The sequence below is a fragment of the Electrona antarctica genome, assembly GCF_951216825.1.
Source record: "Electrona antarctica genome assembly, chromosome: 21".
Lineage (NCBI taxonomy): Eukaryota > Metazoa > Chordata > Actinopteri > Myctophiformes > Myctophidae > Electrona > Electrona antarctica.
The window spans coordinates 29,832,371-29,858,553 of NC_136802.1; the positions used below are offsets into that span (position 1 = coordinate 29,832,371).

Sequence of the window (26,183 nt, forward strand, 5' to 3'; positions counted from 1 at the left end):
TTTCTTCTTGTCTTATGTCCTTTCATTACAAAAATAATTTGATCATCATGGTTTGTTTTTTTATACAGAAATGAATACTGCAGAAATAAATTGCAATAAATGGGTTCTGAGTTTCTGACATACATGATAAACGCACGCACGCACGCTTAGACCTTGGCTCTCTTCTCAGCCTCTGTGTCCCAGTCAACGTCAAGATCGTCATCATTGAAGTCTTCAGAGTTGAACAGGGACAGTTCAGAGAAGAGGCCCTTGGATCCCAGACCTCCACTACTGGATGGAGGAGCCAGCTCGAAGCACTTCCTCTTCTTGGAGTTAACAGAGCTCCCAACGGTGGCATCTGCTCCGTTGTTGTCACCACGGCCACCATTGGTCATTGTCAATTTGACTGTGTTGCTGCGAACACCAATGTGATTTGTAACGTCTTGCTGTGATGTGTGGCTATTAACAGCACTATACTGAGGTACAGTTTTACTTTGGGACGTTGCTGGTTGCTTTGGGACTGCTGAAGCCATGTTGGGTTGCCACCCTGGTGCAGGCCGTGTGCCAAGAGCTGGCGGTGATCCCGTCTCACTGTCTGTGGTTACTTGTCCGTTGGGTGCTAAGGACATTCGGTGGTCTTTAATAGCTGTGAAAGACTTCTGTTCTTTAGAACCTGAGAAGTTAGCAGTGATATCCGTGTTGGACACAGTCTGGAGGACTTCTCTGGGTCTCGTAGATGTGCTCTCAGATACAGGCGTTGGCTCTGCGGGGCCCGTGAAGGAGAAGCGTGAGAGCTTGGCCAAGGTGGAGGTGGCCACAGCGGGCTTGCTCCTTTCCGGTTTGGGTGGTGTAATCAGCGGCTCAATGGTGGAGCTAGGTTTAGAGGCCGAAATGTTGGAAGTATGTGGTCTCGTTTCAGAGCTAGTGAGTTTGTTTAGCAGCTGTTGCCGTTTATGCTGTGTGCCGTCGCTCCCGGGGAGAGAACAGGCCCCTTTTCTTATTTCAGAGAGCTTTGTTCCCACAGCTTCTCTTGAATCCCTCTTATCTTCTCTTACCACCTTCCTAGCTCCCTTCTTCCCATCTACATTAGGCTTATGAGTAGTGCCACCCTCTCGCTTATCAGCTACTACTTCTACACCGATGCCACCGGCTGGCAAATCTTGGTGTTGCCTATCTTGACCCTCCCCTGGTCTGGGTGGCGCTCTTGTTGGGGCAGCCGAGTTCAGAGTGATTGTAGATGTACTTTCTGGATTGTTAACCATGGCTGTTTTGCGGCTGTCTGCCTTAAAGTCAATGTTGTCCAGGTGAGTGGATTCTGGCTGCTGCTTGTGGTTAATCTTCTCCCTTGGTTTGAAGTTGAAACTTGAGAACATGCCGTGCAGGTCCGACCCCGTCGTCTTATCCTGAACCCCATCAGTAGACACAATCTTACTCTCTGTCCTTTTGTCATTCCTCCCATTTTCTCTCTCAAACTCCCCGTCCTCCTCAGAGCACAGAACGATTGAATTGTTCTTTGAGTTGCATTTCTTTCCCACTGCGGGGGTGCTGCTACCTTGGGGGGCTATGGGGGCGTCCCAGGAGAACTCCTGTTCTAAACTATCTCTCCTGGTGCTGCTACCTTGGGGGGCTATGGGGGCGTCCCAGGAGAACTCCTGTTCTAAACTATCTCTCCTGGTGTTGCTTCCTCCTGCTGTCCTTCCTCCTTCCTCGCCATCGTTTTGGCGGTGATGACTCACCTGCAGTTCCTTCATTCGTTTATCTCGCAGCTTCTTGGAGACTTTCTGCACCACTGAGGCTGGAGCTTCTGAATCAGCCGGTGGCAGCACTTCACTTCTTTGGTTCCGTCTCTCTCGATCGGGTTTCCTTCTTTTCCGCAATGTTGTAGAGTTCTCCTTTTGTCTCTCTGCCTCACTGTGCCTCCTCTGCTCTTCTGAAACAGTGCTGGCTACTTCACAGGGTGCGCCATTCGACGTGGATTTGCTGCCCAGCGATGTGTCGTCACCAATTTTCGATACTTTCTGGACTTGTGCTGAAGTCTGGTTGTTGTGGTTTTGTGGTAACACAGCAGTTTCTGGTGATTTCGTACAATTCGCTTGTCTATTGATGTTTTGCTGCGTTGACGTGATGGTGGGAGAGGTGTTGTTCAGGGAAGACGACGATTCGCTGGTTGCTATTGAATGGAACCAGTCCAGGCTTCTGTTCGATGTGACGTCATTGTCGTCGGGAGTAGTTGGGGTGTGGGGCGGAAGGATCTGCGATTCTGTATGATCAGAGCCCGGGCTAACACTTTTCAGGCTAGGGGACACAAAGCAAAATAAAGAATTAGCCCAATGTTAAAAAAGTGTGAGGACAGACAGAGACAATTGAGCCAGTGAAGACTAAGGGCACATTCACACTACGTAGTTCGGTACACTCGGTGCGATTGGGAGGTGAAGTTGCATCATTGCTGCATTTTTAATTTGGTGCGTTCTGGTTAGGGGTGGGTCCCGAACCTCAGGACCAAGCATGTACTGAACCAAACGTGCTATGGTACCGGGTACCCATTACAATAATACAATTTCGGTTCTCTCTATCGGTTCCCACAGACACGCAGTCGCACGCCATTTATTTAATTTCTTCCCTTTAATAGACACGCAGGGAACAGAGCTGATCTACAAGCCTATACCGCGTTGCATCAGCGACGCGTTGTGGGCTTGTGGCTTGCAGAGGCGGGGCTAACTCTCTGCATGGAGTTAGTTGTCGAGGAGTCTCGAGACAGAGAGACGCGCTGTGCCTGGCACTGAAGCAGAGAAGCAGAGAAGCAGAGAAGCATTGAAGCAACATAATTATTAAAGTTTCTTAAACGTAATTTTCAAGTGAAGTTTATGGAAGGAAACTTTTAAGAGGGGACAGGAGTGTTTGCGCCTCGAGTTGCCTCACTGCATGTGCGCAGCACGCTGGCTGCACAGCATTGAATCAACATGAGACGAGAGAGGAGAGAGAAAGCGTTGGTGTTTAGAGCTTGCCCAGTCTAACTTCGAAGAGATGTGGCGAAAAAACAAGAAAAACAACAAAAGATAGCCTACTTTGGCAGCCCATGTGCATGCAAATTTCTGTTATTAGCAAACCACAGCATGCAAGCCGCCTTTGTTTTCAATGATCCCCCCATTAGCACGTAGGCAAACCCGTTCTCACCCATCGGCCGGAGATGCGGTTTCATGTCACGCACCCCCTAGAGGGCGTTCGCGCACCACAAGGGGTGCACGCAGCACAGTTTGGGAACCCCTGCTCTACAGGCTCCATCTAGCGCCACCCTTATCCCTAAACAAATTTGCCATTTTTTTGTATTTAAAAAAAACATTTTAAAATAGTTAAACTAGCCGATCTACATCGAAACATTGTGAGCTTGTATATCGGCTATTTGAACTATTTTAAAAGGTTTTTTAAAATAGTAAAAAATGGCAAATTAGTTTAGGGATAAGGGATAAGGGGTGACGCAAGATACCCTGTGTCTACAAGCTCAAGGCGACGCGTTGTGAGCTTGTAGAGTGGCTATTTGTGCTATTTTTGTGACACAGTTGTATGAGTAGAGGTATAAAATAGGGCTAAACTGGTTAATCCTGCCACCCTAATAGACAGCGCAACACCCCATCCTTTGTCCGCCTTCTCCTACCAAACCACACCAACAGCATGCCTGTCCAGACATCAACCACTACTTTGCATCCATGCAACTGTCATATTTACAGTACAATACGCATTTTTATGAAATAACACATTCTTGCGCAAGACCACCAGCCTACGTCAAAATCGTCATTATTTTGCCGAGTTACGCCAACTCCATTCACTTCATGGGGCCAGTCCAACACAGTGACACACGCGTTACATGAACCACGCGCCCGGGATGATTTCCAACCCTTCAATGTCCTACCTCGCTGCCTCTGCTCCACACCACCTCAGCCCCCTCCCCCTCTGGCTGCTGTCCTGTGCTGGACAGGCGAAAGTAACAGTACGCATCGACAAACACACCATGTCGTGTTGACTAGACCCATGACGGCCACCACCAGCAACAACACGCCGGCAAAAGTTACCTCACCATTTACTCTGCGCACGTTAATGTGCTACTTCACGCACGCGCTACCCGTGTACATTACAACCTGCACGCTGAATGCGTATTCCACTCAGGACCGCAGGCATGACAAAATCCCCACATCACCCCACCCCACCCCGTGTGTGTGTGTGTGTGTGTCTCTCTCTCCACTCCAATCTTCCGCCGTAGTCTGAAAACCCACCTTTTGAGCCTCCATCATGGCCCTTACGTTAACTCACCATTTACTCTGCGCACGTTGCCTCACACGCACATGCACACTGTTGTGTTGTGTGTGCTATTTCACGCACGCGCTACACGTGGACATTACAAACTGTACGCTGAAAGCGTATTCCACTCAGGACTGTATGCATGACAAGTTGACAACCCCCCCCCCCCCCCCCGCGTGTGTGTGTGTGTGTGTGTGTGTGTGTGTGTGTGTGTGTTTACACAAAACTTTTTGTAGACTTAGAGAGCATTTGATACAGACTTATAGCATGTTATGTAGACAGCACTAGAATTGCATTGGATGTAGTCATAGCACTTTAGAAAGTTTAGAGTATATATGTATAGCACAATATAGTATGTATAGTTGATAGTTTCATTATATTCCACTGTTACGTTCTTAGCTTACGCATGTTTCATGATGACTACTTCTATCTATGTGATGTATTGCCAATGTGTGTGACTTCAGCACATTGAAATGTAAGGGAAGAGAGAGCTCACTCCTCTGTGTGTGTGTGTGTGTGTGTGTGTGTGTGTGTGTGTGCAACGAACCATGTACAACCCAGATTCGGCACAAACAAGGGACTAAATTCTTTTCGCTCCTATGCCACTAAAATGTGGAACGCCCTACCAACTGTCATTAAGACATGCGAATCCCTTGACTCTTTCAAAACCGCTCTCAAAGGGCACCTACGGACGGCTGCAATTCGAAACTGGCCCCTGTAAAATCGGAATCCCTCAAACACGAACGCAATGACAACACAAGAGACGGTCGCGGCCACACAGCCAACTCAAGGTATGGCCACTGAGCCAACTTGGGGACCCAACGCAAGGACAACACAAGAGATGGTCACGGCCACACAGCCAACTCAAGGTACGGCCACGGAGCCGACTTGGGGACCCAACGCAGCTCCTCCAAGGAAAACAAACAATTTAACGGAGCTGAACGTGAATCCCCCCCCCCCCGCCCCCCCCTTTTTTTCCCCTCACTGTATATTTTTCTTTTCCCTTTTTACCTCCTTTTTGATGAATTCTTTTTTGATGAATTCCTGTTCTGTCTATAGAAGTGTCTATTTGTACGTCTCTAAATGTTTTGATGATTTGAACATGGTGGACCCTGTTGGAAACAAGTGTAATGCTTAATTGGGTCGTCCACTCACAGTTAACAGCCTTTGTATTGAGTTTGTGCTTGAAATGTACTGTAATTCTGCAAACTGTTAATAAATTCTTCAATCAATCAATCAATCAATCAAAGTGTGTGTACCAGTGTCACACCTCCCCCGCTAAGTTACACTCCCCTGCTGCTGTGTGTGTGCGTGTGTGTGCGCACAACAACTACCAACACCACTAACAAAGACACACTTGCCATCTCACTTCTCAGATGTGCACTTCAAGAAGACCGGCATTTGTACTGCTACTGCTGCTCTACAAACACACTTTATATCATTATTTTGTTATTGTTGTTAATGTTGCACACATTTTCACTTCTACTGCTGCTATGCAAACAGAAAACGTCACACTTTGTATCCTTTTTTAAGTTATTGTTGATGTTGCACACATCTTTACAATCATAGTATGTCACTATGCCCTGTGTTTACATCAACCAATGTACATTTGTTGTGTGCCCATGTTTACATGCACAAACACACTGCCCTCTTTCTTACATTTGGGTGTTTCCACTATTTGTTTAGGTAGACTGCTATAGACTACAAACAGTTGCAACTGTCTCATTCTTTGTTACACTTTATGTTTTGCCTACCTATACTACCTGTATTCCTAAGGACTAATTATCCTTCATCATTGACGACATTCATTATTCATTCATTCTTGAAGATATTTTTGTACTGTTCTTTAAAACCACTGTCCCCCTGCTCATTACATTCATTGCTCCCAATTACTGCTGCTAACTACCTACCTCACTGTTCATGTTCATACTCAATACGTTTTGGTACTCACTACTATTACACCTTCTCTTATATCCACAAATAAAACAGCCTATGACAAAATATGCAGTGCATTGTCCACAGATACAAATCTGAAATCTCCATAATTACCCAAATTGTGCTGAGCAGCAGTCGCCTGTCGCCAGTGTGTGAGGGCCCGAACTCTAGACGTCTAGTCACACTAATTATACGATTATAAAAAGATCAATCTGATTTTAGCTTATCGATTATTTAATTAATTCAGAAAGTAAATCGATCACTAAGAAAGTAATCGATAGTTGAAGACCCAACTAGTCCTAAAAGAAAATGGCTACTTTCTGTGTAGATAAAGCGAATCCTCACCTGTCCAGTCTGTCCATGTCTTTGTTGAGTAAGTGAGGCAGATTGAGGCCTTCCAGCACTATCTGACACTGTGTTCTATACTGTTGACGGGGCTCAGCGGGGAAGGAGGTGTGTAAGGCGTTCACGTTTCCCAGTAATGCACCACCCTGGGGACAAGACCAGACACACAACAAAGAATACCAGAGAACGGTTCAATGGTGGAGAATTGAACCTAGGGAGGATGCAGCGAAAGAAACGTCAACTCTGCTAAAAATAGAAAATCTATAAGGTCACAACATGGGTTTGTATATCAGTTAATAATACTGCAGGTGGCAAGAAGTATCACTTCTTGAAAAAGTCTATTAGTGGCTTGGCTATGGAAATACAAACGTACTACGCATGCACACGTTATGACTGGACATAGACAGACATACTTCAAGGATGTTTGCTGACTTTACTCACCTGCATGGAGCACTCCATGACAGAGACAGCGACCACAGCATCCTCTATGGTGACTGTCTCTCTGTACATCAGCTTAGCATGGGCTGTACAGGAAAAACACATTCATGATAATCACACTGTATCATATCGTCTCTGTAAGGCAACATACTTGTACAGTATGTCCAAAACCATTACTTTTGAGGCAGTTTCCCATTTTTTTCAGTGATTAAATATTTATAAAATCCACAGACACATTTAACGACTTTTATGTCATTATAGAACATTTTCTAAAAGAGGCGAATAATAATAGATGATCTACAAGCTGCACACACGCACACACACACACACACACACACACAAACACACACACACACATTAAAGGACCATTTCACCACTTTTCAACATCTCTTCATATAATTGGTCCTCACTAATGTTCATGATAAAACGCCACAATTTGTTCCTACTCAGTCTGTGTCTCATAGGAGGGCTTTGGGCAGTTCAGACACCCGTCCACCAGTGACATCATCATTAGGCAGATTTATTTTTAAACAAGATTTGTTTTAAAATATATTTAGATTTTTATTATCGTGAGAACGATGGCTTCAACTTTTGCTTTGCAACTTTTCAGGAAAAGAAAGCCTGCCGTTTCTATTAGCTTGGATTCACCACCGATGATGTCACTGGTGGACGGGTTTCTGAACTGCCCACAGCCCTCCTATGAGACACAGACTGAGTAGGAAAGAATGGTGGTATTTTATCATGAACATTAGTTAGGACCAATTATAGGAAGAGAAGTTGAAAAGTGGTGAAGTGGTCCTTTAAAGTAGTAATTCTGTCAATGAATGTGTCTCTGCGTACCTTCGGCCAGTCTACTGAGGCTCTCCAGCATGCGGATGGTGGTGCGAGCTGCGTTCCGGCTGTCGCTCCGCCTCTGCAGCTGGTAGTAGCGTGATAGGATGACGTTGGCCTCCTCGGACACCTGCGGCTGCAGCCGTTTTATCACGCAGAAATAGGCTCTCATCTTTTCCATGGGCCACAGCGAGGAGGAAGAACAATCACTGGGCTCTCCTGGGGCAGGGATGAGGAATCAGGCACTAAATGAATGGAAACCGTCTCAGACAGATAAGATACCTTCGTTGATCCTTCAGGCACCAGACAGCACAGCAGGAACGAGGGCGGGTGAAAGATACAGTCTACCATTCATTGTCAATGGAAGCCAGCGACATGAAGATGCAAAGATGCATCAGATGTTTGTAGCTGCTGCAAAAGCTACAACAACGTAGCCTCGCAGTGGCCAGACACGAATCACGAAGAAAATTGCCCTCAGCATATACGCAGTGTGATATTAGTATGGCCAAGCCAGGCTAACAAAAACGTTGATGAGCTGGTTTCAACTTCAGATACAAAGCTACACATATGCTGTGTAGCTTTGCATCTTTGTATCTGCCCGTGTGAACGCAGCAGTTACAGAAGAGTAACATCACAATAAAGACACCCTTAAACAAATATTAATAGGACCCAACTTATGGCGGCAACTGCATCCTTCGAATACTCAATTGCCAGGAGGAACAATGTCAAAGGAAAGTTCCATGAAATATGGGACTACTTTTATTTGTATATTAAAGGATGGTTGCATTAACAATTTGTAATTGGTAATACATTACAGATGATATAATCACTGTATAACCAGGGGTGTTGTCCATTGGGGTTTTTTTTTTTGACTGCTAGTTGCGTTTTATTTTTTGTTTGTTTTTCTTGTCTCTTTCTTTTGTGTAAGTCATGTGTATTTTGTATGCTTTATTGTAAAATCAATAAAAAACTTTGATGACAAAAAAAACAAATATTAATAAAAGAATACAGACGGTGTACACCTATACAATCATCCCACCTGGTGCAGAACACAAAATAAAATATACAAAATATACAGACGTATACAATCATCCTGCCTGATAAAGAACAAGAGAGAGTAGGTAAGCCGATAGAGTAGGTATAGGCTATAGCCTGTCAGCACAAACCGATTTAGTTTTAGGCCGTGCTGCGACCCAAGAAAAAGTGCCTAAAAAATGATTTTCGTTCCCGCGTCTTTGGCACTACGATTTCAATGCATATTTCCATAGATAATACCCTTCTGGACTTTGGGTTAAAAGTTCTCCGCATAATATCCTGCAGTATTTTGTCACAAGCCAGAAATGTATATACAAGTGTATAACCAAAAAACGAAAATCTTGTGCTGCTGTTTTTGCTTGTAAAATGTGTTATATTGATTGTGGCAACACAAACTATTTCTCAAATGTCATAAATACATATACCTAACATCTGAAAAAAGTATTGGTGCCTTAGTTTACTCATATGTGAATTTAGATCATGAAATGTAGCAAATTTGTTAAAGAAAACTCTTCAACTTAAGTGATGGCACCTAGCTCAATGAAACATACATAGTTAATTTAGCCAAAAGCTTATGTTTCATACATAGAAAATGTCACAACCTACTGTGTAATGAAAGGTAGAAAAGAAAAGCAGCCCACCTTGGCCCAAAATGGCTGAAAATCTATCAAAACGTTACCACGCCCCCTAAATTGGAATAATGCAAAAAATGGACAAGACTAACAATAAATGCACTAAAGGTCAGAATTATTACAACATATGGTATGAAACATTTATTCAAGTGTCACAGAATCTGGATTTAGCTAGGGCGCCCAAGCTGGCAACCTTTGGGGTCGCCATAGCAGCCAAATCCATGGCTGCTATACCTAAAATGGTTTTGGCTGTAATATTTGAACCAGATGAGCTACAAATGCAAACATTGTGTCTATTTCATGTTTTTTTACCCTTACAAACACATTGGAATGCTTATAATTATGATTGAGTGTGTCTGGAACCTTAAATTGCATATTTACAAGATGGCACTAAGTGAAAACGAGTGAACTTTTGACATTTTTGACAAACTTAAAAAGCATTAGAACACATTGAAATGCTCCGATTTATGAGTACATCTATCCAGAAAACTCTAATATATGTTTTTATATATATGGCCACTATACCCAAAAAACGTATTCAACATTTTCACCCAGAACACCTTTAGGAACAGCCTAAAAAAAGCAACCTTTGTATGTTACACATTTAATTTTTTTAAAACAATACAAAATGAAAGTAATGGAGTTCAGTACATTCCTATTGATAGAGTATGAGTAGGAGTATGACCAACTAACTAATATGTCCGGTGTCGAGTTGATTGGATAGGTGGTTGTCCAGAACTACTTACAGTATGTACGCCCATGCATGGGTATGGGCGTATCAGTATAGTGTAGTGTAGTGTAGTGTATACACCATCTCCATATATGGAGATCTGGTTGTCCAGAACCGCTTATTCAAACTACCTACAGCAGGGGTGCCCAAAAGGTAGATCGCGATCTACCAGTAGATCACAAAGGCTGTGCAGGTAGATCACATGACATGCCCCTAAAGAGTATTTCATTTAAATATATTGAAGGAAAAAAACGATTAAAAAAAACAAAACATTTCTCCCCCTCTATTTCCCATTCCAAGTGCATTTGTCTTATACTGTACAGAATGTAACACAAACTCTACTATTCCGAAGCCCCCTCAGGTACATATTTAAAATATTTTCAGCAATGGTATAATAATAATTGATTTGGTGGGTAGATCTTGCTGAGCTGGTCATTTTGAAAGTAGCTCTCAAGTCAAAAAGTGTGGGCACCCCTGACCTACAGTATGTACACCCATACATAGATATTGGCATATCAGTATAGTTTAGTATAGCATAGGCTATAGCATAGTATAGTATAGTACCAGTAAATCTGAGGGCGAGAAGCGACCTCACCCTAACGGGCTGCATTAATAACTTTGGGGCAGGCTCATCTAGAGTTTACATGGACAGGTATCAGTCAAAAGGGAGACATCGAAGAGGAAGGATGGATGGGGAAGGATCAACATATGGAATGTCAGAACAGGTTCTGACATACAGTATATCCATATGGAGATATAAGGGTTGGGGTCAGTTGTAGAGTTGCTGGCCAATATTGATGACATGTCACGTGATGTCACTCATGAGACATGGGCACCATATATGGGGGCTTTCCCCATGTATGGGAATTTTGAGTGATTTTGACTGACGGAAAATGCGCAATTTCATAGTAAATGCGACCTGTGGTCGCAATAATATAGTATAGGCATATATGGAGATCAGGTTGTCCAGAACTGCTGATCCAACGATATGCCACTCCCTGATGACAGGGAGGAACTGTGGAAATCTTGCTGCATTGTGACCGATGGTGAGTGACCCCTTCAGTTTGCATACCAGGTGGACATTGGGTTTGATGATGTCATCATCTACATGCTAAACAGGGCATTCACACACCTTGGCACCATGGGCAACGCAGTTAGAATCATGCTTTTTGACTTCTCCAGTGTCTTCAGAACTATCCAGTCACAACTGCTTACAGAAGCTTGCGTTGATGGGGGTGGACCATGGTTTGGTGGCATGGATCTCAGACTATCTCTCGGGCAGACCACAGTATGTGAGACTGCAGGGTTGTCTGTTCAGAGGTGCTGGTGAACATCACGGGCGCTCCCCAGGGCACAGTGCTGTCACCTTTCCTGTTCACCCTATAAACATCTGACTTCCACTTCGACTACAAGACATGTCAGTTGTCACCTGCATCTCAGGTAACAACACTGTTGAGCACACATGGTTACAGAGGTTGTGCACTGGAGCAAGGCAAATAGCCTCTGGCTCAATGCTAGCAAGACCAAGAAGATAGTGGTGGACTATGGCACGACCAAGAGTGTACCTCCGGTTCCCAGCAACATAAGGTAGTGAAGAATGTAGACAACTACAAGTTTCTAGGAGTGCACCTGAACAGGTCGTTGGACTGGTCTGACTACTCTGATCTTCTGTTCTTCTCAAGAAGGCTCAGATCTTTTAGTGTGTGCAACAGGATGCTGCAAATGGCTAGTGAGGAAGGCGGGCTCCGTCGTGGAGCATACAGCGAGGAAGCTGTACGCCATAATGGCAAACCCGAGTGTTCTAGATAGATTTAATTATGAAATGGAACATTCCAATGGGTTTCTAATGATTAAAAAACACAAAATCGACACTGCATTTGTAGCTCATCTGGTTCAAATGTTACAGCGTTTTATGTGGCGGCCATATTGGATATTGGACTGACTAACTGCACTTGAGCTGGGGGGGGGGGGGGGGGGGGGGGGTGATGTGCAAATGTCAGATACTGTGACACTTTGTGGTACTTGTATAAATGTTTCATACCATATGTTGTAATAATTCTGACCTTTAGTGCATTTATTTTTAGCCTTTTTTCATTATTCCAATTTAGGGGGCGTGGTAACATTTTGATAGATTTTCAGCCATTTTGGGCCAAGGTGGGCTGCTTTTCATTTCTACCTTTCATTACACAGTAGGTTGTGACATTTTTTATGTATGAAACAAACTTTTGGCTACATTTTCTATGTGTATGTTTCATTGAGCTAGGTGCCAATCACTTAAGTTGAAGCGTTTTCTTTAACATATTTGCTACATTTCATGATCTAGATTCACATATGAGTAAACTAAGGCACCAATACTTGTTTCAGATGTTAGGTATATGTATTTATGACATTTGAGAAAGATTTGGTGTTGCCAAAATCAATATAAAACATTTTACAAGCAAAAACAGCAGCACAAGATTTTCGTTTTTTGGTTATACACTTGTATATACATTTCTGGCTTGTGACAAAATACTGCAGGATATTATGCGGAGAACTTTTAACCCAAAGTCCAGAAGGTATTGTCTATGGAAATATGCATTGAAATCGTAGTGCCAAAGACGCGGGAACGAAACCGAACGAAAAGGGACCTCGCAGCACGGCCTATTTTAGACACATTTTAGTCAACTGGAATGTTTTAGTGTTAGTCTAGTTATAGTCGACTAAATATCACAAGTAAGACGCGTAAACGCGGGAAGCGAAGCTGTTGTGACACACACACACACACACACACACACACACACACACACACACACACACACACACACACACACACACACACACACACACACACACACACACACACACACACACACACACACACACACACACACACACACACACACACACACACACACACAGGTGGGTGACCGGACCGCTAGGCCGCCCTGGGCGCAGATCGGCTATTTTCAAATGGCTGAAATGTATAGTGCTTTTATACCGCTTTATAGTCTTGATTTCGTCGACCAAAATGGTGACAAAAAATATTCGTCGACTACTTTTTTCACTGAGGAAAACGGAATAAAAACTAAGTAGCCATGATGACTAAAACTATGACTAAATATACTGTCAATTTCGTCAAATATAAACTAGACTAAAATGTTAGGGAGGAACTTAAACTAGACTAACAGCACTCTGCTTATATGTTTATCCTTTCACATCATCTCTCTTTCACGCCTACCTATATACCACTATCTCTCTATCTCTTATCCTACCCCCTTAGATAGCACTTTTTAGACTTAGATAGCATTTGAAACAGACTTATAGCATGTCATGTAGACAGCACAATAATTGCATTGTATGTAGTCATAGCACATCATAGTACATATGTATAGCATAGTATAGTATATATGTATAGTTAATATGTATAGTGTCATTATATAGATATGTTCTAGTTACGTTCTTAGCTTACGCATGTTTCTTGATAAATGCATTTTATATATGTGATGTATTCCCATACTTAAGTTCTTGCCTAATGTAAATCGCTCTGGATTAAGAGCGTCTGCTAAATGCCTAAATTGTAAATTGTATCTCCCACACCTCCTGTTTGTCTTAGGGGGAGAGAGAGAGAGGAGATTATGTCAAGTGCTATCTTTCATGCATATCATTTTGTGTTGAAAGGGGCGTACGTGAATTTACATTATCCCTGTGTGTGTGTGTGTGTCACACACACACACACACACACACACACACACACACACACACACACACACACACACACACACACACACACACACACACACACACACACACACACACACACACACACACACACACACACACACACACACACACACACACACACACACACACACACACACACACAATGGAACTAGGTGGAGCTTAAGCGCCAGGGCCCAAAGCTTGCAGGGCCCGGTACGAGACTATAGGTACAACTGTTGCTTCTGTCGAAAAATATAACGCAACACAGGAACCCCCGCTAGTGTTTTTGGTCTGACAGTCTGACAGTTTCTGTAGCAGCCTGATACTAGCAGCAAGGGGGGGGCTTGGGGGGGTTCCCGACGGCTGCGCGTCGCTTCCTCCTCCGACAGAGGGGAAGCGAGTAAGCGACGCCGTCAGAAGCCCCCTCGCTCAGGAAGGCCCCCTCTCTCAGACCGACCAACGTGTGTTCGTGTTGTTGCGACAATATCATAGCCTACAGCCTATGTAAGAGGAATATAAACACAAGACCTTGGCGCAAAACTTCATATTTACCCTGCTCTAATGCAACAAAAGTGTGTTCTTACATCCTCCATTTCACGATTTCAGCACTCGTGAGTAAATTAATGTAATTGCTAATTTGCTATTATGAAAGTTTTCAGTGACGTTGCACCCACAACTTGCATTGTCGTCAACGTTTAAAACGTTCTAATATTAATATAGCATATTGGCATTGTCTGTTGGTGCACACATGTTATATGGACCATGTAACAACATGGTCAACAGCATTGTTTGCAAATGTAGCTACATTTGTTGGCCACAAAGACAATTTAGACAAAACATGCTGCTGCATTTTTCTTGTTAATGACTGTATTAATAACCATAAAGTAATCTCCTAGTCCTTACATAATAGTTTAGCAGAGACTGAAGTTGGAAAGGCTGTGCCCAGTGCGGCTGTGTCTTGTGTGTCAGCAGGCAGCGCAGGCAGTAGTGGATATGCGCTAAACGGCGAAAGGCATGCATGCATGTTAATTAATTAATTAATCAATTGGCTGAATCTGTAGGGCCTTTTGATTTGGTGAAGCGCCAGGGCCTTGAGGGGTTGATCCATCACTGCACACACACCTCTGTATCGTTCCAATTTCAGTTGCCCTCTGGTGGCGGGCGGGTGGTGTTACAGCGTGACACACAGACAGTTTTGGCCAGCTTCTATAGTTAGTGCTCACTTCGTTCGCAATAAGATTTTAGTCAGCTAAATCTACAGTTGATTTAGTCGACTAAAGGTGTTTTGGTGTAATGGTTCATTTTACACTAGCCGATCTACAAGCTCACAATCGTCGCAGTAGATCTGCTATTTCCAACAAGCGACCAAGCGTAAAATGACTTGTCTTTTACATATACTGGATCTCTTGTCCACTATAGTCCCTTTCTAACATTTCAGTCTAGTTTTTATTTGTTGACGAAATTGTCAATATATTTAGTCTTAGTTTTTAGTCATCGTAGCTTAGTTTCCATTTAGTGTTCGTCAGTCAGTGAAAAAAAATGTAGTCGACGGACATTGTTAGTTCCTACCTTTCTCCTGCAGGATGAAGGAGGAGATGATGCGGTCCCACTCTGGGTTCCTGGTGTCCAGCAGAACCAGAACCAGATCAAAGCGGCTGAGCAGCGGGCTGGACAGGGCCACGTTCACAGACAGCGGCTCGTTGGGGTCGTACTGGCCTTTGGGGTTGGTGGCCGCCAGGATGCTGGTGCGCGTGTTGAGTTTACACACCATGCTGGACACAGAACAGCAGATTATTACACGACCATACTGTACCACAATGAGATTACACATACTGTACAGTACACAGACAGTCAGATTCACACCCCGTAATAATAACTGTACACAATGAGATTACACACACATATCAGGGGACAACCAATAAATCTTTCCGGACAAGTGCACTGTATTTTGAATACATGAAATGTACGTATGTAAGAAGTAAGATCACAGACATTCTAGTACTATTAAAACTTGTAAACTGAGAATATTCATCTAATATCCAAAATGTTTTCACCAAAACCAACTTACAGTTAGTTGGTTTAAAATGTATTTATGTGTGCTTGTGCTCTGGACAAGTTACTTTTGTGCCCAGACAAGTGAATGGGAAATGTACAATTGCTCAAAATGTTATTGTCAAGCCCTGCACATACTGTACACACAGAAGAAGAGTAACAATCAGATTAAAGACCATACTGTACAGCAGAGAAAAAAATGTTTAGGCATCAAGGATACAATAATTAATTAGTGCATCCTTCCATTTTAGTTAAGTTAATATATAATAAAGTCGTTCTTTTTATTCAGTAATTCTCCTTAATTTAAGCGAGGTGAAGACAATTAATAGAAATAGAAATGCAATTATAGATTAACAAATCATCTAAGCAAGAGAAAATACCCATACCCAGCTTTAGCCACGCTAATGGTCTGTTGTTCCATAGCTTCATGGATGCTGGTACGGTCGTGTTCCTTAATGCTGTTGAATTCATCAATGCAGCACAGTCCACCGTCTGACAGCACCAGAGCCCCGGCTTCCAGATGCCACTCCCCCCCATCCCTCACTGCTGCCACGGTCAAACCTGGACGAAATGACACAAAAATGACATGAAATAATCAACAAATCAATTATCAGCAGTGCCCCGATTTTGGTACGTTTTCGGATTTTCATTTGACTTTACTTAGTCTACTCTAAGGCCATTACTTCTCTAGATTACACCAAATGTTAGGTTTAAGTCATTCTGAACCCCTTTTGGTGTTTTAAGCATTGTGTTATACTTGAGCTATTGAAAAATAGCAGATCTACAACCTCATAGCGCGGCACCGAGTGCCGCGCAATGAGGTTGTAGGTCTGCTATTTTTGAAAAATCGTTAAAATGTGCCTCAAATCTTTGACTATATATTCTTTCAGAGCGAACGGGGGGGTTCCCTGGAACAACATATTTTCAGATGGGGGTCAGCGGCCAATCACATATAATTTTTGGGGTCCTTGACATGAAATATTGAGAACCACTGATATAGAAACTTGTCATGATTTAGAAGACACTTTGTGTGTGCCAGGATCTCCGCATTTTTTCAATTGATGTCTTATCCCGATTGATCCAGGAGCACCTTTTTACTATCTTTTATCTACCTGCACGTCTCCGTTGGGCACCTGGTTGTTTTGTTCAGGACCATGAACCTCTCATCGCATTGACTAAATATTGAATCACATTGCTCCAAAACAATAATAAATCGGACAAACCAGCGCACCTCAGCCTAACTAACGGCTCGTCCGGAGGCGTACAAGAAATGACTTGTACTAGCTCCAGTGTCTATCCCTTCTGGCACTGGGCAGTGGATGTGTGCACATGGGCGGGAACCCCTTTTGGTGTTTTAAGCATTATGTTGTACTTTAGCTGTTGAAAAATAGCAGATCTACAAGCTCATAGCGCGGCACCGAGTGCCGCACTACGAGCTTGTAGATGTGCTGTTTTTGAAAAATCGTGAAAATGCGGACCAAATGTTTGAATATATTCTTTCAGAGTGAACATTTTTAACTCAAATCTTTGCTTCTGGGAGGTCACTGGAACAACATATTTTCAGATGGGTGTCGTCGGCCAAATACATATATTTTTGGGGGTCCTTGACATGAAAATGTTTGAGAACGAATGAAACATGGATTTTTCAGAAAACTGTCAGGATTTAGAAGGCATTTGTAGAATCGTCTTCAGGCCTAAATGGGTTAAATCAGATATACAATAATAACAGTAATACCCCATGATCATATCAGCCTAGCCTGGGGAAGGAGTACCTGCATTTGTAGAGCCGATTCCAGCTGTGAGCACAGAGCGAGGCGTAATCTTGGCAGCGTATTTCAGGAACTGAGACTTGCCGGTTCCTGGGTCCCCGACCAGCAACATGTGAGACTCGCCTACACAATGGGACACAACCCTGATAAATGAACAATACACTTCAAACTACCGTCCGTATAACAAATATTTAAAAACATCTTATTAAAAATGCATTCATTTATCATAGATAACATACAATGAGATATGAACTCATTTTGGGTGGGAACCCCTTTTGGTGTTTAAAGCATTATGTTATACTTTAGCTATTGAAACATAGCAGATCTACAAGCTCATAGCTGATTGGAACAATTTACCAACCCACATTCGAACCATTTCATCTTTTAATATGTTCAAAAGTGCACTGTCTTCTTATACTTCGACCTCTTGTACATGACCATCTCACTCCATTTTATTAGCTGACCTATGGTAGTCAGACAATGATATTGACGGAACAAATGATCCATCTTGCTGTACTCTGCTTGTCTAGTGCAATACCCTGTTTTGTGTTGTTTTTTGTTTGTGTTTTGTTCTTTTTTATTATTATTTTTTTTATTTCCCTTTTTTTTCTGTTATTACCTTGTATGGACTGTATACGTGTGGACCCTCTCGAAAACGAGATATTGTATCTCAAGGGGTATTCCAAATAAAGAATTTCAATATAATATAGTGCGGCACAGAGTACTGCGCTACGAGCTTGTAGGTCTGCTATTTTTCTAAAATAGCAGATCTACAAGCTCACAATGCGTCGAGAGGCCCTTCCTCACCCCTGACTTTGGTTCCAGAAGGATCCGTTCTCTGCACACCCCCGGCCAGCACCAGGGCCACCGCCAGCTTCACCACATACATGCCAAACACCTGTGGACACAGACTCAGCAAGATGTGGTTCCTGCCTGGGAAGAGGAGGACAGGGAGGGACACAAAGTCGTTGTCAAATGAGAAATCACATGAAGCCATGCAAAGTGACCCAAGAGCTGGTCCCTCTAGCATGGGAGCATTGGAGGGAGCTGGTCCCCGATTCCCCGTCTGGTTTTTCTTCCTTTGAAGTCCCTGCTCTCTCAGCTCTGTGCAGTTAGTGGAATTCCACAATGACGTCACGACATGGAAGATCGGTCAAGATCAGCTCTTATACAATATAATCTGTTGTTGCATGAGCAAAATGAATATATATATATCTTTATTGAATGTGATCACTGCTCATTTTAGTTTGTTTGTTTGTTGTCTGATATGGAACTACTCAGAGTATCAACCACTCTGGTCAAGCAAAGTTGTATTAAATCTGTGAAATTTGTGAATGTTTCACCATCGTGTGTGTGTGTGTGTGTGTGTGTGTGTGTGCATGTGAGGACTTATTGAGTGGTCATGTAAATTTTCACACCCCCACCAAAAGATCCCTTACATATGCATACATCCACATTCCTTACCAGAGGTGTTGTAAATAGGTAGGCGTGGCTGGGTGTGACTGTGACCCACTGGCAAAGATTAACTTGGTCATGAGAGCTTTTATTTACATGACACGTGGGGGTTCATTGTTTTCATGCGAGCCGGCGTGTCTGCCAAAACAAGCATTTCCCTTCAGTGGGAAGTGTGTGTGTGTGTGTGTGTGTGTGTGTGTGTGTGTGTGTGTGTGTGTGTGTTCGTGCACTCACTGCTGCTGACTGTTTCTATCTCCCCTGCAGTGGCATTGATAGAGAGTAGCTGGACAACATAATGTTGTCCGTTTTATCATGTCGGAACAATGACTGATAATCTGTTATTTTCCCAATACCAGGTGTTTCATCAGAACAGGGTGTCTTTTCCAACGAGACACATTTTACATGCATGCTATTTTCATTTTCTTATGCAATCCGCATTACACCTACATTGTGAATTTGTTTCTGTTCCCATTTGTTACGCCTCATGTCGCTTCATTTCTGATTTCTCATTTCAACAACAGTGGGGAAATTGAATTCAAACGTCAAACAAGTCCTGGCTGGAGTTGGCCAGCCGCCGTTAATGACCATTGACTTATTGAGGCTTTCTAACATTTAGGACATGCCTTCCGTACAATATAAAACTCACTCCGAGTCCACATGTAGTAACCGTCTAATACATTGTTTTTTTTTTCATATTACAATCAACGTACAATGCAGTACACATGTTCGCCAGGGGATCATGCCTTTGGCCTTGTGTGTGTGTGTGTGTGTGTGTGTGTGTGCACGCGTGCGTGCGTGCACGCGTGCGTGCGTGAGAGAGACTGTCTGCATACAGAGGTCATATATATGATTGTTTTGGTTCCTTTAAGACAATTTGGGAGACAAAAGGTAATAAACAGGTAAACAGGGTACCAGAGATGGGGTCATGTTGGTAGCTCTCCCAGAAGGCATTGAAGTCCTTCTGAATGTCCTCCATGAAGAGAGCAGCGCTGGCCTGCTGGTTGTTGACTTCCAGGTTGTTTGCGTTGAGGACCAGCTCCACGTCGCAGCGTGTGTCATCATAGAGGGGTTTCCAGCGCTGGCATACCACCCCATACACCGTTACATCATCTCCTGGGGGGGATACACAGACACACACCAGTGTTGTTTTTGGCAGCAAATTTAGATTTTAGTTTTAGTCATAGTCTCGATCTTGAATAGTTTTCATTTAGTTTGTCACATTTTAGTCAGGAATGTCTGAGTGTTAGTCTAGTTTTAGTCGACTAAATATAGGATTTTAGTCAGCTATTTTCAGCATGCAACCAAGTGTAAAATGACTTATACTGGATCTCTTGTCCACTAGTCCCTTCCTAACATTTTAGTCTAGTTATTATTTGTTGATGAAATTGTCAGTATATTTAGTCTTAGTTTTAGTCATCATAGCTTAGTTTTCCATTTACTTTTCGTCAGTGAAAAAAGGTAGTCGACGAACATTTTTCGTCTTAGTTTTACTATTTTGCAAAACATTTTTGAATAGTTAAAATGGCCAGTCTACAAGCTCACAGCGTGTCAATGTAGATTGGCTAGTTGAATCATTAAAAAATGTTTAGGGATAAGGGGTTTAGCGGTGACGAAAATGGAGCGTAATCTCAAGCACCATGCCATTGCAATGTTTTACCAGATTTGCAGCTGTCCACCAGGTCATCTTCCAGGATGACAACCATCGAACGAGGAATGCTGCCCACTGAAAGCCTCTGAGCCTGTAGGGACAAACTGTTGTTTACTTGACTGCGTGCTGGGATTGAAGTAAGCAAAGTATGAGTAGGAACTTATGTGGATCTCGGGATGCATAGAAAATGCTTCATTGTGGATCTTGACCAGCCTGTGACATCTATGTCGTCAGTCTTCTATGACATGCATGACCACAGCATACTTACTTACCGTAATAAACCGTAATACATAAATTATATTAATAAACAGGCACAATGAAAGGCTAGGCTAGGTCAGGTAGCTGATACATCCATCCAAGACACAGTACTCCCCTCTATACCGCCCCCTTGTGGGTTAAATTTAAGAAAGCAAGCATGTATAAATTGCAGGTTGCCTATAATGATTGCATGCGGATATTGTTGAAAAAACCAAGGTGGAGCAGTGCAAGTGAGTTATTCTGTAGTGTGGGAGTATACACTTTTCATGCCTTACTGAGAAACTTAATGTGGCAGCGGTGGCCGAACGGATAGCGGCGCGGTCTAGATACCGGAAGGTTCCCAGTTCGAACCAGCCGTCCGACACGTTAAAATTACCACCGCTGAAATGCCCTTGAACAAGGCATCAACCACTACGATGAAATGTGTTCTATGAGCAGGGCCTGGCTGGAAACAAGTTCTTGAGCTTAGCCCAGATACCCTGGGTAAATTTCAATGTATACATTTATCTGTCGGCTCAATGAGTCTCAAAACTGTATAATTATGCTGCTATGTAACCCCAGCTTCAGTAGCACAAGGTACCGGTCTGCTTTTTGGAAGCACTGGTATGAATGTTTATTTTAAAATGTATGTTTTTATGGGTTAGTTTCTTCTATGTATGTAGTGTTTTATGTTGTCTGTTTTTATTGGACCCTGAGTCTGAACAAATAAAGTTGATTGATTGACAGTACACTTCATCATGTGCCAGTGTGCCACTATAACTCAAATCTAAATTATTAATTGCTTTACCATTATATAAAAGTGGAGGATCATAGCCACAAATTAATTTAAAGGTGTCCTCACTTGCTCTTGTATCTTGATTTCCTGGTAGTCCCTGCAGGCAGCGGGCTCAGAGCCTCCAGACAGACAGGTGAACTTGAAGGAATTACAGCCGTCCTCATTAGGACAGGAGGAAGGAGGGACGAAAGTGTAGAACTGTTCAAAGTCAGCCTGCACTGTGAACACATACCGACACTTGGCACACATGTAATCCTTCTCATACTCCAGGACCTGTGAGGGGCGCACAGTAATTTAACAAATTAGTGTGATGTGACCACTACATAAAGATACATTAACACTATTAGCCTGTGGAAGCCAATTTGAGAAGATATGGCAAGGCCCCCCTAAAGAATTTGTTTTTACGGCTCTAGCAGTGATTTTCAACCATTTTCATTTCAAGGACCCCCGGTTTGACATTCATTAGCCGGCTAGTACAGACCCGTATTTTGTAGGATATTTTTGCGGCTTTCTGCCTTTATTGATAGTTGATAGTACACTATGTAGACAGGAAACGGGGAGAGAGATGGGGGGGAAGACACACGGGATCGGCCGTGACACACTGTCATGCTGGATTACCAGCCTAGGTGTCAAGAATCAATGTAAATTTAACTCTGAGAAAATGGTTCTATTTGTACAACCTCTGAGTTACAGACGTATAAGGGTAGCTATCCATCATTTAACTGGGGACACCCTGGAACTCCCTCAAGGACCCCACTTTGAGAAGCACTGTGTTAATTAAAAGGTGTTAAATGTTGCTCCTATACAGACTACAAAATGCTATCCATGATGTTACCTTAGTGACACTTGTGCGTATGACAGTCCCAGTAACAGACAGGAAGTGTCCTGCATCCCTGGATCTGGGAATTGTGTCTCTAGTCAGCTCTGGACACACTGGAAGACCTGCAGAAGAGCATCATATACAACAGAATACAACAAGAGAAGGTTAATGTACACATTTGGAAAATCAGTATGTCTTTTCTGTGGTCAAATCAAAAACAGACAATATAATAAAATGTAAGGCTTCCACAGTCTGTCATAGTCATAGTCTGTGCCAGTGCATACACAACACTGCATTTGATAATTCAACAGGGCAATTGATTTTAGCATAGCTAGGATATTGGTTGGGCTATTCTATAATGGGTCATTGAGAGAAGCTACTCAAATTAATTAAAACTGAGAAGTTGATTTCCTGCTGAACGATATATTGTATATCTCAGTTGTAAACTAGAAATGCACTCTCTCGAGATGCCAACTTGCGCCTTGCACACAAGTATGCCATGTATGGCCTACTTGTGCGCAAGCAGAGCACACCATGAAGTGTGCTCACCACTGCTGGTACGACTGCTGCTCTGAGTCCTAGAGCTCTCTGCTAATCTAAATCCTTTAGAACCGTTATTGACCTTATACCAACCTTGAAACGTACCTTAGTTACGTCACCAAGAACGGTGGTCCCTTATTGGCCAGTGGAGTACACAGACAATCCGACATACATACATACAGCCGATCGCAGTACTTGCGCGTTCTGCTTGCGCGAGTAAGTAAAGGACTATTGTGCTAGAACAATATATTCTTAACAAGCTCCCACAGCAAACACTACGCTCCAGACCTGGTTGTTACCTTTGTTACAATCACATCACAATCAAGTAGTCACAATCAAAGAAGTCACTAACAAATTGGAACATCTCCATCCTTTCTTTGCCTTGACTGAGAGTAGGAGTAGGAATAGGGCATGAAAAACATCAGAACAACCTTAAACCTCACTAACCTGCAATACGGGTGTGAAGAGAGTGTTTGACCTTCACCTCTCCCACCTGTGAAGCCCCCTTAACGATGTCCTCTGCTGCTCTGTGCAGAGCTTCATCGAATATAGCCAGGACGTCATTGGGGTAGGCATTGAAATAGTCTCCAACCTGTGTCCAGAGAAGTTACAGTGTATTCACCTTGAATTTAGAAAGAGAACAACTAAACCATCCCGAGTGTGGTCCTTGTTTTTGAGGGGCGCTAGCTTGAGGGGCACTAGCCCATCCTACAGGTTTAACCCATTTCGACCTGAGCTCGATTCTACAAATGTCTTCTAAATCATGACAGTTTTCTGAAAAACCTATGTTTCTGTCAGTGGTTTTCAAACTATTTTATGTCAAGGAGCCCCACAATTTTCTGTATTTGGCCACCGACCCCCATCTGAGAATATGTAGTTCCAGGGACCCCCCAGAAGCTTTGAGATAAGATTTGAGTTAAAAATGTTCGCTCTGAAAGAATATATATTACAATTTTGTGCCACATTTTCATGATTTTTCAAAAATAGCAGACCTACAAGCTTGTATCACGGCACTCGGTGCCGCGCTATGAGCTTGTAGATCTGCTATCTTTAAATAAATAGCTAAAGTATAACATAATGCTTGAAACACCAAAAGGGGTTCCCGCCCAAAATGTGTTAATGTTTGATTTTCCTTAAACAAACATTAAAAACGCCATTGACATGAACAGAGTTTAATGTTTGTTTTGTCCATGTTTGTTTTGTCTGATACGTCATAAAAGATGTATAGCGGCCCTCACTTCACACGGTGTGATTTTTTAAAATATATATCGTCATATGGCAATTTTGTTTACTGCTGCCATTACCTCCATGTTGGCTTCAAACAGCGTCATGGCGTTAACGACGACTGCATGGTGTAAGCTCTCGTCGGTTTCCGTGACAACCTGCAGTATGTCACCACGATGATGCTCCGTCACGTAGGCCTCAAACACCTGGCTGATGAGAGCCCTCTGCTCTGTACTTATCGACATGCTGGATCTGTTGCCATTCAATTCTGCTTAACAACAGAGACAAGTGGTGTAGTACAATATTAATAACATTATCGGTGTTGTTTTGAGCGCATCAATTTATTGGTGGGATGAAGCTTTGTTCTTGTCTGCTAGAAAATATAAAATTAGACTATAATAGTCTGGCCTGGAGTATGGTAAAATGACTGTGCAAGTCAGATGAACATGATGGTGCAAGACTGCAAGTGTGCCTATCCTAATTACTGAACAGTAGTTGGATCCGTTGGACTTGACTTTATATTTATTAATCCTGACATTTGCATATCTGACAATTACAAAAAAGCCAGACCAAGGCTAGCTGAAGAGCAGATTGATTGATTGATGAACACTTTATTAACACGCATTTAACAGTACAGGTAGGTAGCACAGTCAAAGGTAATACTAAAATTATAACTCAAAAACTGCCAGAGGCTTTTTGTCCCTCCATTATTGTGGTCCATTCGTTGTCTCACTCCATCAGTAATATATACACCTTCATACTGGCGTCCTCATTTTTTGTCCTCACTATTTTATCATCTAACTAAACACATAGCAAAACACAGGATGATCAGTCAGATATGTAACCTTCTCTTTATCGTAGCATTAGCCCGCTAGAATGGCTGATATTCCATACATTGCATTCACAGCCATAGAACATGGCAGTGGCACGCATGTTAATGCAACGGCAGTAAGGCTATACTATGGACCAGTCAGAGCTATATCCAAATGAAAGTTTCGGCAGAAAACACATGGCAAACGTCCCTCAATGAACGCATACAACACACAACTTCACGTGTGATTACTGTAATTTATAAACATAATCAATGCACCTGTTGTCTGCCGACTGTTTTAAACTAAAGTACTAAACCTCGCGTCACTCACCAGGCTTTCCACCTCTGAGGAAGAGTCAAATGGACCCGTAACGGTCAATTTCATTTGTATCATTTTTTTGGATTTGTAAAGTGTACACCCTCGGAGTTATGGCCCATAACTTAAGGGCTTTGAAATTAAAAAGTTTGAGAAACACTGAGCTGGACAGACACAGCGACACAGACAACCCAGGACACGGATATCATTGCGGCGGTGTGTCGTCTTTCTTTAAACAAGTGACAGCATGCTCCATAATGACAATGGAACGACACGGGACTAATGTGTCAAGTATAAAGACAAGTACAGTACGTACCCAGTTCATAATTTACATGTTCAGACTACAGCCTGCAGTGTTCATGATGACCAGGCAGCGACAACAACACAACACAAACCTCCCGCGTTCTTCTTCCTTGTAGTTTTATCTCGGGAAGGTAAACCAGTTTAGAGACGCATTACCGCCACCAACTGGGCTGAAAGAAAGGAGAGAGAAACATCTTTAGATTAATTAATTTAAAAATAAATAAATAATAAAAACATTGTGGGCACCTCAATGGTAAATTGGCATTTTGTATATACAGCTCCATCTCAATGAATT

At 42.8% G+C, this 26,183-nt stretch overlaps 1 protein-coding gene across 6 annotated transcripts; it reads right to left on the bottom strand.

The window, feature by feature from the left end:
• LOC306914212 (DNA helicase MCM9-like) lies at positions 1 to 26,034 on the bottom strand. Of its 6 annotated transcripts, XM_079491199.1 has the most exons (16): positions 25,902 to 26,034; positions 24,539 to 24,726; positions 23,682 to 23,826; positions 22,710 to 22,816; positions 21,941 to 22,147; positions 20,851 to 20,932; positions 20,106 to 20,306; positions 18,546 to 18,671; positions 17,742 to 17,861; positions 16,356 to 16,530; positions 15,487 to 15,689; positions 7,831 to 8,040; positions 6,994 to 7,076; positions 6,553 to 6,698; positions 1,598 to 2,274; positions 1 to 1,531 (listed from the first exon to the last, which is right to left on the bottom strand). In XM_079491199.1, the coding sequence occupies exons 2-16, from the start codon at positions 24,701 to 24,703 to the stop codon at positions 147 to 149; spliced, it is 4,032 nt and encodes a 1,343-aa protein (XP_079347325.1). In that variant the 5' UTR covers positions 24,704 to 24,726; positions 25,902 to 26,034; the 3' UTR covers positions 1 to 146. The 6 variants fall into 6 exon arrangements, with proteins under 6 accessions (XP_079347325.1, XP_079347321.1, XP_079347324.1 ...); XM_079491195.1 differs by having other exon boundaries at positions 1 to 2,274; XM_079491198.1 differs by having other exon boundaries at positions 1 to 2,274; positions 24,539 to 24,729; positions 25,902 to 25,962.
• Between the last annotated feature and the right edge of the window lie 149 nt (positions 26,035 to 26,183).